This window comes from Elgaria multicarinata, chromosome 11 (assembly GCF_023053635.1).
Source record: "Elgaria multicarinata webbii isolate HBS135686 ecotype San Diego chromosome 11, rElgMul1.1.pri, whole genome shotgun sequence".
Taxonomy (NCBI): domain Eukaryota; kingdom Metazoa; phylum Chordata; class Lepidosauria; order Squamata; family Anguidae; genus Elgaria; species Elgaria multicarinata.
The window spans coordinates 43688810-43706798 of record NC_086181.1 but is presented as its reverse complement, the minus strand read 5'-3'; the positions used below and the strand labels follow the sequence as shown (position 1 = coordinate 43706798).

Genomic DNA, 17989 nt, shown 5'->3' with positions numbered 1-17989 from the left:
TTGGGCTGAGGCCTGATGCAGGCACCTGGCTTACCTGGAAGTAAGCCCCACAGAAATCCATGGGGTTTGCATCCAAGACAATATGAAATGTATCTTCCTCCCTTTCAGCCCCTCAACTCTGTCTGCTCCATTTTTCCTTCATATATTCTCTTTTTTCCTTCCCCCCTTTCGTTCTCTGCATTGTCTCCCCCCTCCTTGTTTGATTTCATATCTCATTTTCACGCCTCCTTCCATCCATCCATTTTCTCTCTCATTCCTCCTTTAACACTCCCCCCCCACTCCAACGTCTTTGTGTCTCTGGCTCCCTCATAATAAATATGCAGCAGCCGCCTAATTACGTCTCCCGCCTCCTTTTCTCCTTAATGAGACAATTTGCATTGACTAACCACCCTCCAAAAGGGGGAGGGGAAGAGAAGGGGGGGAGGTAAGGCGAGAGAGAACACATTTCCTCACCCCCCCTCCTCTTCTTTCTTCCTCCACTGAGTAGAGGAATGAACAAAAAATATTAAATGTTAACAGGGTGTCTTTACTCCTGGGACACAAAGATAATGTTAAAGGGATGAAGTGGGCAGTGTGTGTAGCACTACATAGGGACTGTGGGCTAGACAGACATGTGCGGGAAGGAGAGTTAAGTGGGGAGTGTTTGACGTGATTATGTTGTTGACACCACCGCCACAAGGTTGGCTGACTGCCGTCCCCTGGGCTATGTCTCCGCTTCCCCCATGAAACCGGCCTGAAGCCTGTTTAACCGCTGTGGCTTCTGCCAAGGAATCTCGGACGTTGGTAGTTCTGCGAAGGGGGCTGAGGAGTCTCTTGACGTTGGCAGTTCTGTGGAGGGGGCTGAGGAGTCTCTCCCCACAATTCCCGCCATCTTCCCTTCCCAGCATTCTGTGGGAGAGGAGGCCATGACAGTGAGCATCCATGACAACTTGGTGTAATTTCAGAGGAACTCTTTATTTATTTATTTTTCAGGATGTATATACTCTTCTTTAACGTAACAAGATTCCCGAGCAAAGTACAATCGTCATCAAAATACAGAATTAAAATTATTAAACGAGATTAAGAAAACCGTGGCTGGTTAGTCAGGCTCACCTCGTTTTAAATAAAAATGCCTTCAGTAGGTGCCAAAAACAAAACCATGTTGGTGCCCGTTTGACATCAACAGGCAGGGAGTTCCACAGAGAGGGAGCCAATACATAGAAGGGTCTATTCTGAGTGGGCCCCAGGTCCCAGGTCCATGCAGGATCACCAAGGATTGTCTCCTCTGATGACCTCAGCGATGGTAACGGGGAAGACGCTCTCTCAGATATCCTGGTCTCAAGTTGTTGAGGGCTTTATATGCCACTAACAAAACCTTAAACCTGGCCCAGTAGCAAGCAGGGAACCAATGCTGTTTCCTCCAGTTGAAAACAAGTAGCTGCTGGCAGTGTGAGCCAGTGTGGTGTAGTGGCTAAAGTGTCGGACTGGGAGTCAGGAGATCTGGGTTCTAGTCCCCACTCGGCCATGGAAACCCATTGGGTGACTTTGGGCCAGTCCCAGACTCCCAGCCCAACCTACCTCACAGGGTTGTCGTTGTGAGGATAAAACGGAGAGGAGGATGAGGATTGTGTACGCCGCCTTGGGTTCCTTAGAGGAAAAAAGGCAGGGTATAAATGCAATAATAAATAAAATAAACCACCAGGCTGCTGTATCGTGTGCATCGTACACTAGCTGCAATGTCCGGACCAACCTTAAGGGCAGCCCCATGTAGAGCACTTTGCAGTAGTCCAGCCTTGATCTATGAGGATCCGCATGAGAGGAGTCCAGCAAGGGTTAGGAACGTACATGAAGCTGAATCCAAGTTTTGCTTACCTGAGGAGCTCTCCGCTGTCTGAATTTGCAATGGCCCACAATCTTGGTTAAAGTTGGACAATCGCTATGAGCAAAGCACATCTGGATTGCCACTGCAGTACAGGGGACACCGGTTGTGTGGATCCGTTGTTATGTTGTCACGGATGGGTTGGTGGGAGACTTAGAATGTTACAAGGAAATAAAAAGGATTTGCCGCCGAGGTGATGGATGGGTTGCATTGTTTTGGGGATGGCGAAAATACAGGTGCGTGTTGAGGGACAGGTAGATCAGCATCGCGGAGAAAGTGGCATAGGCAATGAGGCTGAAAGTGGCATAGGTGGGAATGGAGGGCAAACTAAAGGAGATACTTGCTAGGCACGATTCACCTGTGGAACTGACTGCCACAGGATTTTGTTTGCTGCTAGCGTTCACCCCTGCCCCAAAGGAATGATCACTCTGTGGAAGACAGATCACCTGCTGACTATTGGGCTCACCTTTTTTGCCATCTGGCTAGCTGATGATGGAATGCAAGGAAGGCCTTTGGCTGTACCCAGTGTGGCGAATCCTACATTAGTAAGTGTGGAGGTTGGGAGGTGGTCAGGGAGGATCAGGAGAAGAAAGGGGTAAGCAGATGGAGAAGTGGGGGAGAAACGTGCAAGGCAGAGCTGTAGGCTAGCGTCTTGTGAACGGAGCTAAAGAAAAGATGGGGGGAAATAAATTGCATGCATGTAAGTGGCTAGTCCTGTAGGCAGGCTTGGGGCTAGCTTGCAATTCAGGTGGCAGGCAAGTAGCAGCATTGCTGTCTAGCCACCCCACCAAGCTCTGGCACCGTGGATCCCGCCGTACTCCGTTGTAGACCAGCCTGGAGCGACTTCTTGATAGGCGTGTGTGCATTTAATTTCCCAAACCCAAGCTTTCCTGGAAAGCCTCCCTCTGGCCACCCCACAACCCTCAATGTGAGAATTGGCTATGGCAGCGAGGAAAAGGCGCGCTCTGCACATGCCCAGCGGCACTCAGGCCACGTGGAGGTGGGAGGCGGCAGCTGTAATTTGTGAACACGGACGGAGAGGAAAGTGGGGAAGGGTGTGGCAGGGGGAGGGATGCATTCTGCGGCGTTTGGGCGCTGCGGTACGGGCGGCTCCCGCTCTCCCCCCCCCCTTTATCAGCTGCTGGCCTGCGATTCATTTGCATTGCAAATCCTTCCCCCCATCCGGAGACGGGAGGAGAGCTGCCTTTTGCCATATCCCGTGGCCTAGGGAGACGGGCAGCGATCACCTCTCCTTTTTGCCTCCGAGAGCGGCTCCCCCTTCTCCCTGCCTTCCTCTCCCCATAGCTGGAGCCAATTCACACGTGGCTGTGAATCGCTGGATGGTGGGCCGCCGAACGTGCAAAACCACCTTCCCCAACCTGGTGCCCTCCAGAGATGTTGGCACTGCAACTCCAAACGTGCCCAGCCGGCGTGGGGAAGGCTGGAGTGAAAGGTCTCCTTTTGGGGGTTTCGAGGGGGATGTAGCCTTCGACACGCAGCGCCTCTGCGGTCCTCCTCCTCCCAGTGTTTTCTCTGCCGTGGCTTCTTCCCACGTACAAGATATCGTCTTCGTCGAGGGCCGACCATGCAGAGCCAGGGTACTGTCCGGAGAGGAGCCGTCTTTCCAGATGTTCACCGATCACTCTGCCGTCTGGCTATAGAGCAGCGGTGTTGAACCTCTTCAAGCCCGAGGGCCAATTCAATTTCTGAGGAGTTCTCAGGGGCCGCATTTTAGTGGTGGGCGGGGCTGAAGGCAAAAGGGGGCGGGGCTGAAGGCAGTGGGCCCAAAATGCCTGCATATTTTAGCTTACAGCGCTTATTGCCAGGAATTCATCCTTAGGAGAGGCATTACAAAATTTTAGCATGAGTGGGGGGAACAGCACAAAAGCAGGTGAAACCACCAAATGATTACCAGCTGAGAGAAAGGGGGTGGGACCAGGAAAAGAGGCGGACCCTGGAGGACTGGATTTTGCCCCCCCCCCCCGACGACGCCAGAGGTTCGCCATCCCTGTGCTGCAGAGCAGAGCGGCGTTTCTCTTTTCTTGCCTCCTGAAAAGAAACGCAACATTAAGATTCACACCTGCTTGTATTCTGTTCCCTTGCAGGGTCTCGGCTCCTGTGCTGAGATGACCCCTCCGCGCCCCTCGTGCCCGCACCGCCATGGACGCCCCCTCTAACTCTGCCTCCTCCTCCTGCTCCTCCGCTGCTGTCCCCCCGGCCGCCGGGCAGGATGACAGGGCCGCGGTTCGGCCCCCTCAGGGCTCGCCTGCCTCTCCAGCCACCAAAGAAACCCCCCTCTCGGACCCTTCCTCCTCCGCCGCCTCCCCTCCTCCCGATGAAGTCATGAGGCCCAGCTCCGGCTCCCAAGCGGCCCTCGGCTCGGTGAAGCCCCCGGCAGCCATCTTATCCACACCACCGCTCCAAGCAGGCTGCGGCCTAGCGACACCAAACCTGTCCCCCGTCCCTCAAGCAACGACCCCTGCAGAAGATGGGATTGAGCAAGAAGCAGAAGAAGGTGGAGAGGAGGAAGGGGACGGCGGACGCGAGGCTCAGCTCTTCTTCTCTGCTGAAGGCTCGGCCTATCTCCTCAGCGGTGGCCACGTTCTCTTACCAAAGGGCTCCCCTAGCACCACAACTCCCCTGGTGTCCATCCTCCACGTCCAGCGCAGTGGAGGCCCTAACCAAGGCTTTATGTCTACTGACCAAATGTCCCAGAATACCTCAGCGCCAGGTGAGTGGACCCCTCACGGCGCCTTCAACAGTTACCGACTGGCCGGGGCCCCCGCTCGAACCACGTCTGCCAAAAACGCTCCCACCAAACCCAAAGATGACCCTACCGCCCAGGCGGAGGATGAGGAGAACCCCAAAGGGGAAGCCAACCTTGGCCAAGAAGAGGAACGACCCGGGCCACCCATCTGGCTTTGCCTCATATGCCGCCTCTCGTTCTGCCGGGGCCGCTCCTTGGCAACTCATGTCCGTGCCGCCCATGGGGTGCAGCTGAGCACCAACGAATGCCAGGCCCTGCCCAGAGGGGCTTCTGCCGTGTTCCAGGGTACCACACTTGGCTTCCTAGAACCAAATAACCCCACCAAGGCAGACCTCAATGCCAGAATGTGTAGCAGATGGGTGAATGTAACAGAAGAGAAGGAAGAGGAGGAGGAGGAGGAGGAGGGGAGCTCAGAAACACAACGCCAGCCACCTGATGCCAAAGATTCAAGGATCGGTGGTGCGCACTGGGCAAAGGGGGGGATGGAGGACAAACTAGAAGATGAGCAGGAGGAGGAGGAGGCAGCAGCAGCAGCTGAAAACAAGGAAGAGGAGGGAAGGCTTCTCCCAGACCAAAGTTCAAATGGCCAAAGCCCACCCAAGGGTGCTAACGCCCCCCTCTCAGAGGCACCGCGGATGAAGCCTAGCAGCGTCGACACCGCCGTTAACATTGGGTTGCCCAAGGAAGACGTCAACGTAGAGTTGGCCAACGAAACCAATAATGCACGATTGGCTCCCGAGGTCACTCGTGTCGAATTAGCCGGCGAAGCCAACCGCGCCGGGTTAGCCACCAAAGTCCACAGCGACCACCTAGCCAACGAGGCCGACGCCAGTAGCGCCGGGCTGGCCCAGGACTTCGGCGCCGCCGACTTGGCCCACAGCATCAGTAGCGTCGGGGCGGCCAACGACATCGCTAGCATTGGGTTTGAGGTCAACAACGGGCTCAGCAACAACAGTCACAACGGAGGGCCCTCCCTCGCTTTCGGGGAGGATTTTACCACCATGGCCTACTCCGGGCTGACGTTATCCGGCCACATGTCCCTGCTCCATTCGCGCAACTCCTGCAAGACTCTGAAGTGCCCCAAGTGCAACTGGCATTACAAGTACCAGCAGACCCTGGACGTGCACATGAAGGAGAAGCACCCCGAGAACAACAGCCACTGCGCTTACTGCAGCACGGGAGGGGCGCACCCCCGCCTGGCCAGAGGCGAGAGCTACAACTGCGGCTACAAGCCTTACCGCTGCGAGGCCTGCAACTACTCCACCACCACCAAGGGCAACCTCAGCATCCACATGCAGTCCGACAAGCACTTGGCCAACCTGCAGGGCTACCAGGCCACGGGGGCCGCCGGCGCCCCCCCAGCGGCCCCCCCAGCGGCCCCCTCCCCCTCCTCCCCCGAGGAGAAAGAGTTGAAAGGCAAATCTTCCTGGCAGTGCAAGGTGTGCAGCTACGAGACCAACATCTCCCGCAATCTGCGGATCCACATGACCTCCGAGAAGCACATGCAGAACATGCTCCTGCTCCACCAGGGGCTGCCCTTGGCCCTGCCCGGATTGCTGGGGCAGCCCCAGGCCCCGCCCGGAGGCAAGGCCCCGCCCGAGCTCTTCCAGTTCTACGGGGCGCAGGCCCTCGGCCACCCCCACCACCCCCACCACCCCCACGCCCACCCCGGGGGCAGCCCAGCCCTGCGGGGGGACAAGCCCCTGGAGCAGACCCAACTCTTACTCAACGGAGGCTTCCCGCACCTCAACGCCACGGCCAGGAAGATGGCCGCCTTGGGGTCAGGTAAGAGACGGCTGCCGCCCCTCGGGGGCTCCCCGCCCCGCCGTCGCTCCACGTGGGGCCGAAAGGCTGGCGGGGCCTTTCCCTTGAGGTTAAAGCGATGACCCCAACGCGGGCGGCGCTCCGATTCCCGTTGCTTGGGTGCTCCTCACTTTGCTTCGCTTCGGCGCTGCTGCTTCCGTTCTCACTTCCGCTTCTTCCTTTTCCCGCTCCGTGTCCCATTTCCAACGCTCTGGTGGGCGTCTCTGAACGTTTCAAACGTTTAGCCAACTTCCTTCCTTTCTCTCCTCCTGCAACTTTCTCTGGTTTCCTTATTCTTTTTTTAAAAAATATATCGTCTCTCATTCAGCCTTCTCCAACCTGGCCCCCTCTGGATGTGTTGGAGCCAGGTTGGGGAAACTGCAGCCATTTATTTATATCTATTATTATTATTTGTTACATTTATATACCGCCCCATAGCTGAAGCTCTCTGGGCGGTTTATAAAGATGAAAAAGACTGAACATTAAAAATCAATATGCAATTTTTAAAAACAAAAGCATAAAAACAGCTAACATTTAAAACAATGTTTAAACACTCAGCCAGGCCAAAACTCATTTTGGGGGCGGGGGGGGGGATCTACACTACTGCTTTTAAAGCACTTTAAAGACGTTTCGAAACCGGTATATGCAGTGTGTCCTGGGCCTCAACAGTTGTCAAAACTGTTATAAAGCGCTTTAAAGCAGTAGTGTAGATCCCCCTTTGGAGTCTGTTAAAAACTCAGCCTATGCCGTTAAATGCCTGGGAGAAAAGGAAAGTCTTAACCTGGCGCCGAAAAGGTAACAGTGCTGGGGCCAGGCGGGCCTCATCGGGGAGATCATTCCACAGTCGGGGGGCCACCACCAAAAAGGCCCTCTGCCTTGTTACCGTCCTCCGTGCTTCCCTTGGAGTAGGCACCCGGAGGAGGACCGCAGGTGCAGCCATTTTGTATTCCCCCCTCTCATTGTCTGCTCTCACCCTTCTCCCTGCAGCCCCCGCGTCGCTCTCTCCGGAGCCTGCCCCCCCTTCCCCGTTGCCACCCCATTCTGGTTCCGACCCGGCGGCTCCCCAGAGGCTGTTTGGCTGCCTGGTGTGCCAGGCTTTCAGCACCGACAGCCTGGAGGCGCTGCTGAGGCACGCTGCGGCGCCCCGCTCGCTGCCTGAGGCCGAGTGGAAGGAGGTTTCGGGCGATTTGCACCGGTGCCGGCTGTGCGCGTACGGCACCCAGCTGAAGGCCAACTTCCAGCTGCACCTCAAGACCGACAAGCACGCCTTGAAGTACCAGCTGGCGGCGCACCTGCGCGAAGGGGGCGGCCTGGGAGGAGTCCACGTGGGGGCGGAGCTTCCCCTGGGCCCGCCTCTCCACCTGCACTGCAACCTCTGCGAATACGAGACCAACAGCAAGGAGAAGATGCGGCTGCACGGGGCCGGGGCCGGCCACCAGGAGGCCCTGCAAGGGTACAAGGTACTTAGCAGGGGGGAGCGGGGGCCGAGGGGAAAGGGCGGGACATAGGAGTGATGGAAAGGGCGAGCCACCAACCTGGGCAAGGCACTGGCCACAGAGCTAAAAGCCAAATGGAAGCAGGCGTGTGGCCCACGGACCAGAGGGACTTGTGAGCAGGTATTAAAATGGAGGGACTGGTTGGGCCCCAATTCACATCTGCCGCGCTTTGCATCTCTTCCGCTAGTTCCTCCTGGAAATGGAGGCCTCCTCGGCACCGCCTCCGGGCCCCGAACCCGCCCAATTCCGCTGCCTCCTGTGCAGCGTGGACGCGCCGAACCGCCTGGTGATGATCCAGCACCTCCGCTCCCCCCAGCACCGCGACGCTCACGGCCAGTGGCGCCTCCAGCTCCTCCAGAACGGGGAAGGCTCTCCGGGTCTCGAGAGATACATCTGCTTCGCGCCTGCAAACCCCGCCGGTAAAGCCCCACCCCCACCCCGCAGCTCGGGCTGTTTGCGGGGCGGGCCGGGGCGATGACTTTAGGGCTGCGAAAAAGACAGGTTCTAGATGTGCACTGGGGAGGGACATATAGGATATAGGGATCTGGGAGGGGGGGCAGCATTTGGGCGATGGATGGATGGGGCAGGAAAAAGATATAGCAGAAACTCAAGGTGGGTGCTAAGCTGTTTTGCTGGGGTGTCAGGAGCCGGGTGGGTGGGTGGGGCATCAAAGGGGAGGTACCACGTACCCAGCTGCTCCCCCGTTGTCACCCCCACCTCAACACACACACACACACACACACACACACACACACAGGGCCTGGCTTCCCCTTCGCTCTTGTGTTTAACGCACACTTGTGTCCGTGCATACTGAAGCGCGAAGCGGCTGAACGTTTCATCCTCCGCCCTCCTTCCTCTTCCACAGCCACCGCCGCCAACCTCCCTCCTTCTCCCTCCCACCCACCCACCCCCCTTCATAATGGATTATGACAGATACTGGGGTGGTTGCTTAGCAACCTGCAGGAAGAATGAAGGAGAAGAGAAATGAGAAAGAGAGATGTAGGGACCACAGCCGGGCTGGGGGGGGGGGGGGATGGCGGAGAGGAGAGAGAGAAGCAGGAAGGAAAAAGAGGTTTCTCTCTCTCTCTCTCTCTCTCCCCGTGCCGGCTCGGTCACTGCCCCCCCTTCACAACTCCCCTCTCCTCTGCCCGCGGGGGTGGGGGTGGTGGGTACAACAACGACCCTGGCCAAGTGATGCCAGTTGGCTCCGTTCCCAGCTACAATTTATCTTTCAAAACACCACTGACCCGGCGGCCCCACCTGCACGCCAACGTCAACACGGATCAGCTTTAGATGATAAAACTGAAAATAATAATAATAATAATCATAATAATAATAATAATAATAATAATAATAATAATAATAATAATAATATAGGGAGTAGGGGGAGAAGTCTGTGTGTGTGTGTTGGTTTTGGGAGGCTGTGGGTCAGGACTGAGGGCAGTCCGAAAGACAAGGAGGTGGGATTGGGGTGCTTTGGGTACAGACAGGGTGACATGGCTACAGCGAAGTGGGACGAGGGGGGATTTGGGAGAGCCGTGTGGCCAGAGCCACAGGGATACAACGGGGTGGGAGGGTTCCCGAGTGTGAGAATTTGGGTGGGTGCCTGGGGTGATCAGAGCCCCAGTTTGAATAGGGGTTTGTGTGTGTGTGTGTGGTGGGGAAGTCAGGGACACCCTATATATAGTGAGAAATGGAGGTCTTAGCATCTTGGCGGGTGTATTGAATAGTGTTAATTGAGTTGCCAATGGCAGTGAGGTTGCTACTACCGGGCGGGGAGGCGAGCCCGCTCGATATTAACGATCCCACTTGGGTTGAGAGTTTAATTAGTCTCTGACGAGGATAAAGTCCTGGATTGCGCGTCATTCCGACTCTCGCAACGTCGATGGTGGGATTCCCTCCCTTCCTCCCCCCCTTCTCCGTTCGATTTCTCTCTCTCTCTCTGTCTCTCCGTGTGTATTTTTCGGTTTCCCGCCTTCCAAACTCCTAAATGAATATTAGCCCGTCTGAAGGGGAAAAATAAGGAAGCCGTCACTTCCAAAAGGCGGAGGTGAACTGGTCCTAGCAACCGCCCCCCCCCCCCCACATTTCACTTTGCCCCATTTTGTCCCCTCTCCATCTCCAGGGAAGGAATCTGTGCTAGAGACCTCGTCGCCCGAAAAAGAAACGCTGAATAAAGCCCGGACAACTGGTGAGTAGCCCCTCCCCTTTTGAACAAGCCACGCCCTCTTATAACATTACTCCTCCCTGTGGGTGGTTCCCTTGTTCGCCACACCCCAGACTCCGCCCCTCATGCAACCACCACAGCCAGGTAAGACTCCCCTAAATATTTTTTCCTTCCCACCTTTAAAACAACAACACCCTCATTCTGTTCAAAGGCAGGACCCCCGGCGAATGTCCTACACCTGGTTGAGGGGGCTGGACCCTATTCCAGGCCAATGGTAGGGGGCTTCTCGGAGGTTTGACAGGTCCTGGAGTGGGAGGGGATTGCCTTTCCTCTCCCCTCCCGCTGCCATTTCGGAAATGCTCGTCGTATGGATGCGGCCCAAGCTCAATTTTGGAAGGATGTGAGATAGATCCACCAAAGAAATTCCAGGGCCAACGTGGGTTACATTCGATAGTGGCTCCACTGTTCCTTTCAGGGGCGTGTTGTTGCAAAGTGGGGGGTGCAGGGCTGACGCTGGTTCAATGCTTGCCTTGCCCAAACACGGGGACTTCTGGTCCTGGCTCACCTGCTCTGGCCGCACCGCAAGGGTGTCTTCTCTCATCACATCTGGAGGGCTCAGAGCCACTGGTGATGTTCAACTTCCACAGTCCCCTTTCCAAAGCCCGTGAAGGCACTGCAGTGATTGCTTCCTTTCTCCCCCTGACACCTTTTGCAGGTTCTGACGAGACTGAAATGAAAGCTGGCGGTGTGGGCGACACTACGGTGAGTAGGGCTCATTGTGGCGGCAGCAACGGGGGCTGGGTTATTGGGGTGGGTGGGTTAGAATTAAAGGCCACTCACATCACACAAGAAGAGTCCTGTGGGATCAGAGCAAGGGTCCATCTAGTCCAGCACTCTGTTCACACAGGGGCCGACCAGCTGCCAACGGGAGACCTACAAGCAGGACCTGGTGCAACAGCACCCTCCCACCCATGTTCCCCAACAACTGGTGTACACAGACTTACTGCCTCTGATGCTGGAGGTCGCACATAGCCATCACGACAAGAAGCCACAGATGGCCTTTTGTTCCAGGAATTTATCCACCCCCCTTTTAAAGCCATCCAAATAGGTGGCCATCGCCACATCATGTGGTCGTGACTGACATTATACCTACAGAACATCCCTTTCCTCTCTTTTATTCGCCATCATGGGCGAAACACGCCTCATCCACACATTTCCTTTGCTAGATGCAATTTTTGCCCCTGGTTGGGGGCCTGGACATTGCTCAGTTAAAACAGTAATTAAGCACCTTTATCGGAGAGGAGGGGGCTGAGGACGAGATCCACCCACACGACACAAATGTAGGAGACTAATACTACGGAATAACGGGCTCAAGTTAAAGGAAGCCAGATTCCAGCTGGACATCAGGAAAAACTTCCTGACTGTTAGAACAGTACGACAATGGAACCAGTTACCTAGGGAGGTTGTGGGCTCTTCTCCCACACTAGAGGCCTTCAAGAGGCAGCTGGACAAGCATCTGTCAGGGATGCTTTAGGGTGGATTCCTGCATTGAGCAAGGGTTTGGACTCGATGGCCTTGTAGGCCCCTTCCAACTCTGCTATTCTATGATTCTACTACTGAGTGTTTATGAGTATTCAAAGTACGTCACTTGCAGAAGCTTGCCGGTTTGGTAATATTTTAAACTGTAGTCAATTACAGTTTTAATTGTCTGTCTGGGCATGTTCTGACTCCACCCTGGTCATAAGAGCCATTAATTTTTAAATTAAAAAGTTGGCAATAATACAGATACATCATTAGAATTACCCTAAACAACAGCCCTATAAGATAGGCTGGTACTATTGTTACGCTCCTACTGCAGCTGCTTCTTGCGAGTGCACGAGTTCGAGCGTGGCTCACAGCTGGTGGTCTAAGGAAATCCCAGAACTGCCCCTTCTCGTTCCCCTCTATGCTTTGACTGACGACGGGCAGGAAATTGGGTCATACGGACCCATCCATCCCGAGAGGAAACGTCGACAGATCTGAGACCTTTTAAAGCTGTGGATTCCTCCTCTTGGCCACTTGGGGCACTGGCTTGTTTGTTTATGAATGAGAGAGAAAAAGGGATCGTGCGGGAAGGCGGTGGCAGGAGGTGGGTGGAGTGTTTTCTGCAAAATATGTCCCGGAAGGAAGGCAAGCAGGTAGGAACGAGGAGCTGGTACATGTTAGCTGTACTTTTTTCTCTCTCTTTTTTTCCTTTTTTTGCTTTTGCAGTTTGCCCTGTTTAAAGCCCTGTCGTTCTCCCCTCTCCACAACTTCCTCAAAATTCTTGCAGCTTTAACAGTCCATGTAGATATATGTGCAGAACCCATCTACCAGGGCTTAGAAGAAACAGGGCTTTGCAGCACCCAAGCACCCATTCTCTTTATTTCTCACGTCCTCTCCTGCCCTCCTTGCCCTTCAGGTGTACTGCTGCCCGTACTGCAACTACGTTGACCAATTGGCAGAAGCCGTGCGGGCTCACACCGTCTCCCAGCATGCTGTGCAGCCCAAGTTCCGCTGCCCGCTGTGCCAGGAGCAGCTGGTGGGCCGTACCAACCTCCACTTCCACCTTAGCCACATTCACAACGTGGTGCCCGAATGCGTGGAAAAGCTACTGCTGGTGGTGAGTGTCGGGTCGTTCGGGGCCTTCCCCCCCCCCCCCCGCTCAACATTGGAGCAAGGGAAAGGATGGATATTTCCTGGCTGGGCTCTTCCTGTGCCTCTGAGTTCACAGCAGGCAGTCATTCAGCAGGTGAAGCTTTACCTTCTAGGCAGAGGCAAGGACGGAGAAAAGCTTCACTTGCTGAGCCTGTGCCCGTCATGCTGCCGTTTAAAGGCACAGGGGGTCTTGCCAGACAAGAGGGGGCAGAGAAAATGTGTCCTCTTCATCACTGGATGTTCACATCACTGCTAAGAGTCTAACGGGTTGTCACTGGGGGTGTACTTTTGGCGGCAGAACACTTAATAATGTATTAGTTTTATATGTTTTTAATCAGTTTTATGTATTTTATAGTATTTTTGAATTTGCTGTTGTTCCTCGCCTCGATCCAGAGGGAGAGGCGGGCAATAAATAAATAAATTATTATTATTATTATTATTATTATTATTATTATTATTATTATTATTATTATATTGCGTTTCCACAAACGGGGCGGGTCTTCCTCTTCATTTCCACCATCCATGAAACGGAATACTCTCTAAACCAGTCTTCCCTGACCTGGTGCCCTGCAGATGTGCAGGACTGCAATTCCCATAAACGGCCATGCTTGTTGGGAGTGATGGGTGTTGTAGTCCAACACATCTGGAAGGCACCAGGTTGGGGAAAGCAGCCCCAAATGATCAGTAATGACCCATATATAGATGGATAGATAGATAGATAGATAGGTGCACCTGTCATTCTGCCTGGTCTCTTTCCCTCTTGTTCTTCCCCCAGGCCACGACCGTGGAAATGACCTTTGCCACCAAAGTTGTTCCTGGCCTCAGCCCTCCTCCTGACCCACCCAAGCCAAGCGGGACGCCCAGCTCAGAGCAAGGGGCTGCAAATGACCCCAAAAGCCCCCTCATTGGTAAGCAGTGTTTGATCCTTCTATTAAAGATTGCATCTAGATGCCAGGAATCAGCACCCTGCCCTGCCCATTAATTTCCCGACAATAATTTTGTTTGCTTAGCCCCACATTTCCTTTTGCAAATGGGAAGCATCAGCCGCTGCTGGCAGATGGACCCACGGGTGCTTCTTCGTGGTGCTTATATGCAGCGTTTTTCTTTCTGAAACCATGAGGACTCATTATTATTATTTTTTATAAAAGCTCAAAAGATCCCAAGGATGCTATAAATGACCAGTAGGACTGACATGTGGTTCAATTAACCAGCCAGTGATACAGCTCAAGCATAATACCACGGGCCGCTCTTTCACACCTCTCCATTCAGGGCACAAACTCACTAACTTGTGGGGTTATGGCTGAGGCTGCGCTTACCCTATAGCCCACCCACACTGTGCAACCAATTAAATCACACACATCCAGATGTAAGCGATATACGGGATCAGGGGAGGCTTAAAGACTTTTAAATTCTTACACAGGTATTCATGTACCTGACAACTGAATTCTCTCCCAGACGCCAAATGCTGCATTTTAGCAAAAAAACGTGCCTGCTCTCAGGGTGACCCCAGGACCTCTGGGGATTCCCAGCCGTCTGTGGACAAACCCTTTCATCAAATCTACCGCCTCCAGGTACCCGAACAACTGGAGCTCCATCGTGGAGCTCCGTGTGGCCTGCAGCCACATTTGCCCAGCCAGAATCTGCACACCTGCAGAGTTCCACCAAGGTAGAGGGCGTCCTGGTTAAGAAAAGGCAAACGGCATCTCAAGGTGGGGGTGGGGGTGGGGTCACTGAATGTCTGTAACCGCTATCTCTGTCTCTGGATTCTCCCTTCACCAGCACCAACCACGGGGGAGAAAAGCCCTCCGGCTCCTGTGCTTTGCCCCGGAACCCCGCCTCCTCCCGCCTCCTCCCCAGCTCCAGCCGCTGAGCCCCCAGAAAAGCCGCCTCCCGCATCTTTGACTCCTCCTTCCCCGCCGCCACCCCTCGCCCCTCCGGAGTCTGAAGATGAAGACCCTCCTCGTCCAAACGCCCCAGCCGAGGAGCAGCTGCTGCCGTCGCACCTACCGGCCGAGACCCCCGAGGCTTCACCCCTCGCCCTGCCCAACCAAGACCCCCGGCACCCCCTGTCCTACCGCAAGGCAACCAACTTTGCCTTAGATAAGTTCTTAGACCCGGCCCGGCCGTACAAATGCACCGTATGCAAGGAATCCTTCACCCAGAAGAACATCCTCCTGGTCCACTACAACTCCGTCTCCCACCTGCACAAGATGAAGAAGGCCTCGGCCGACCCTTCGGCGCCGTCCCGCGGCGAGCCGGGCTCCTCGGGGGCTCTCCAGCCGTCCTCGGACAAGCCGTACAAGTGTACCACTTGCCGGGTCTCGTACAACCAGAGCTCCACCTTGGAGATCCACATGCGCTCGGTGCTTCACCAAACCCGCTCCCGGGTGGCCAAGATGGAAGCTGCCGGCAAGGCGGAGCTGCCGCCTGCTGAATCGGAGCACCCAGGCGAGGTGTCGCTGGAGACGGAGGCCCCCAACTGCGTGCAGGTGCCGGCCCTGCCGTTTCTGGCACCGTCCGCGGCAGACCTCCAGCGCTTCCCCACGCCCTTGTTTACGCCGCCTCTACTGCCCCCTTTCCCGTTGGTGCCGGAGTCCCTCCTGAAATTGCAGCAGCAGCAGCAGCAGCTCCTGCTCCCGTTTTATCTGCATGATCTGAAGGTGGCCCCCAAGCTGGCTTTAGCAGCCCCCGCCCTGACGCTCCCAACGCCCCCGCCGGTGCTGCTGCCGCCCCTCCCGGCCAAGGAGGAACAGGCGCCGGCCCCCGCCAACAAGCCGGAGCCGGCTGAAGAGGGCGAAGCGGAAGAAGCCGAGGGGAGCCAGTCGGGGAGCGAAGCGTCCCGCACGGCGGCCAAGGCCCTTCTCGAGAACTTCGGCTTTGAGCTGGTGATCCAGTACAACGAGGGAAAGCAGCCTGCGGCCCTGGCCCCGGCCGTGCCCCCTCGCCCCCCGGCAGGCAAGCTGCAGTGCGGCACATGCGGGAAGCAGTTCTCCAACATGCTCATCCTGAAGACGCACGAGGAGCACGTGCATCGGCGTTTCCTGCCTTTCGAAGCGCTCAACCGCTACGCCGCACAGTTCCGGAAGAGCTACGACAGCATGTACCCACCCCCGCCACCGGCGCTTTCCGGCGAGAGTACCGCTGCGGCTGCCCCAGCCCCAGCCCCCGTTGTCGCTGCCGCCGCCGCCGCTGTGGAGGCCGCCACAGTCACCGTGGCCCCAGCCCCCGTGCCCCTGGAGATCCCCCCGCTCTGCCCTCCCTTTTTAATGCAACCCATGCCCGTGGTGGTGCCGACGCCGGAAAGCGAGACTCCCCGCGTCTCTCCTGAACGCTTGAAGTCGCTGTGGTTTCGGGGGGAGGACGAGGACGGCGCCGGCACACCCGGAGCTCTCGACCCTCCCCGAGGGGGCTACCCCAGCACCCGGCGCTTCTCCCGCACCAAATTCACCGAGTTCCAGTCTCAAGCTCTGCAGTCCTTCTTTGAGTCCAGCGCTTACCCCAAAGACGGCGAGGTCGAGCGGCTGTCGGTGCTCTTGGGCTTGCCAAACAGAGTCATCGTGGTTTGGTTCCAAAACGCCCGCCAGAAGGCCCGAAAGTGTGCCGGGAACGAAGCCGGCGTGTCCGGCGGAAACCCCGGGGTGCAGCCCTCCTGCAAGAAGTGCCGGACGTCCTTCCGCTGCATCTTTGAGCTCGTGCGCCACCTCAAAAAGTGTTACAACGACCAGCCCGAGGAGGGGGACGGAGATGGCGCCGAGGAGGAGAATGAGCCCCCCGAGGAAGAGGAACAAGAGGAGGAAGAGGAAGAAGAGCCGCAGGAGCCTTCAGGCACGGATGGAGAAGTGAAGATGGAGGGCGCTGGAGAGAAACCCACGGAGGAGGAGCAGCCAGCAGCAGCGGCTCCGCCGGAGAGCTCCAGCAGCCACCCCTGTGACCAGTGCGCAGCCAAGTTCTCAAGCGCTGACCTCCTCAGGATCCACCGCGTCAGTCACGTGCCAGCAGCTGGTCCTCCGCCGGCCCCCTCTGGCCCCCAAACCTCCCTGGACTTGGCCCCCTTGGTGTTTGGCGAGCGCGGCGGCGCCCACCCGGATTCCTCCCGGGCGCCGAAGCGGAAACACGAAGACGGGAGCTTGTCGCCCACCGGGAGCGAGTGCGCCAGCGTGGCCGGCGGGGATGGCGAGCCCCCGCGGGACAAGCGCCTGCGCACCACCATTCTGCCCGAGCAGCTGGAGATCCTGTATCGCTGGTACATGCAGGATTCTAACCCGACCCGGAAGATGCTCGACTGTATCTCCGAAGAAGTCGGGCTCAAAAAGAGGGTTGTCCAGGTGTGGTTCCAGAACACGAGAGCCCGCGAGAGGAAGGGCCAGTTCCGGTGCAACTCCAGCACTGCCAACCCAACCAGCAAGCTCTCACCAGTGCTCCCCACTGCCTTCCCGAAATTCAACCCTCCACCACGAGACCCACCCGTCCTTTACGGAGCGTCCTTTCCCCCCAGCCTCCCTGCGGTCAGCTTACAGCTACCGCTGGTGAAGCCAGAAGTCCCTTCTGAGCCACAGATGCAGGAAGAAGCGGCTGAAGAAGAAGCGGCCAAGGAGAACGAAGACAGGAGTCTGTCCGGAGGGGAGCTGAGCGACTCGTCCTCCTCCTCGTCTTCGTTGGCTGATCTGGATTTCTCCGGCAGCCGACGGAGCCGGGCGATGGATGGCGGGCCTGGGGGCATGCATGACTCCCTGGGCCAACGGCGGTACCGCACACAGATGTCCAGCCTCCAGCTTAAGATAATGAAGGTTTGTTACGAGGCCTACCGAACTCCCACCATGCAGGAGTGCGAGGTGTTGGGTGAGGAGATAGGGCTGCCCAAACGCGTGATTCAAGTGTGGTTTCAGAACGCCCGGGCCAAGGAGAAGAAGGCCAAGGCTGCCAGTGGCGCAACCAGCGGTGGTGACGAGGGCCCTCTCGGTGCCAAGGCACAGACTGAGTGCCCCTACTGTGAAGTCAAGTACGATTTCTACGTGTCCTGCCGTGGACACCTCTTCTCCCGTGGCCATCTAGCCCGCCTCAAGGAGGCCATCAAAGCCCAGCTCAAGAGCGAGAGCAAGTGCTATGAGCTTGTGCCGGACAAAGGGACACCATCCCCGACCAGGCTGGCCACTTCTATGCCTCCCACCACCGTGCCATCTTCCCTTGGGAGCATGGCCTCCTTTGTACCAGGTGAGTCAGTG

General features: G+C 56.4%; 1 protein-coding gene across 1 annotated transcript in view; it reads left to right on the top strand.

Moving 5' to 3' along the window:
• The window catches only part of ZFHX2 (zinc finger homeobox 2), a 32272-nt gene that overhangs the window by 11133 nt on the left and 3150 nt on the right, over window positions 1-17989 (top strand). Inside the window, exons 2-9 of the mRNA XM_063137867.1 lie at window positions 3964-6410; window positions 7416-7888; window positions 8112-8343; window positions 10050-10115; window positions 10807-10853; window positions 12532-12732; window positions 13543-13675; window positions 14547-17978. Of these exons, the coding sequence (XP_062993937.1) occupies window positions 4019-6410; window positions 7416-7888; window positions 8112-8343; window positions 10050-10115; window positions 10807-10853; window positions 12532-12732; window positions 13543-13675; window positions 14547-17978 (6976 nt within the window). The 5' untranslated portion in view covers window positions 3964-4018. The remainder of the gene's footprint in view (window positions 1-3963; window positions 6411-7415; window positions 7889-8111; window positions 8344-10049; window positions 10116-10806; window positions 10854-12531; window positions 12733-13542; window positions 13676-14546; window positions 17979-17989) is intronic.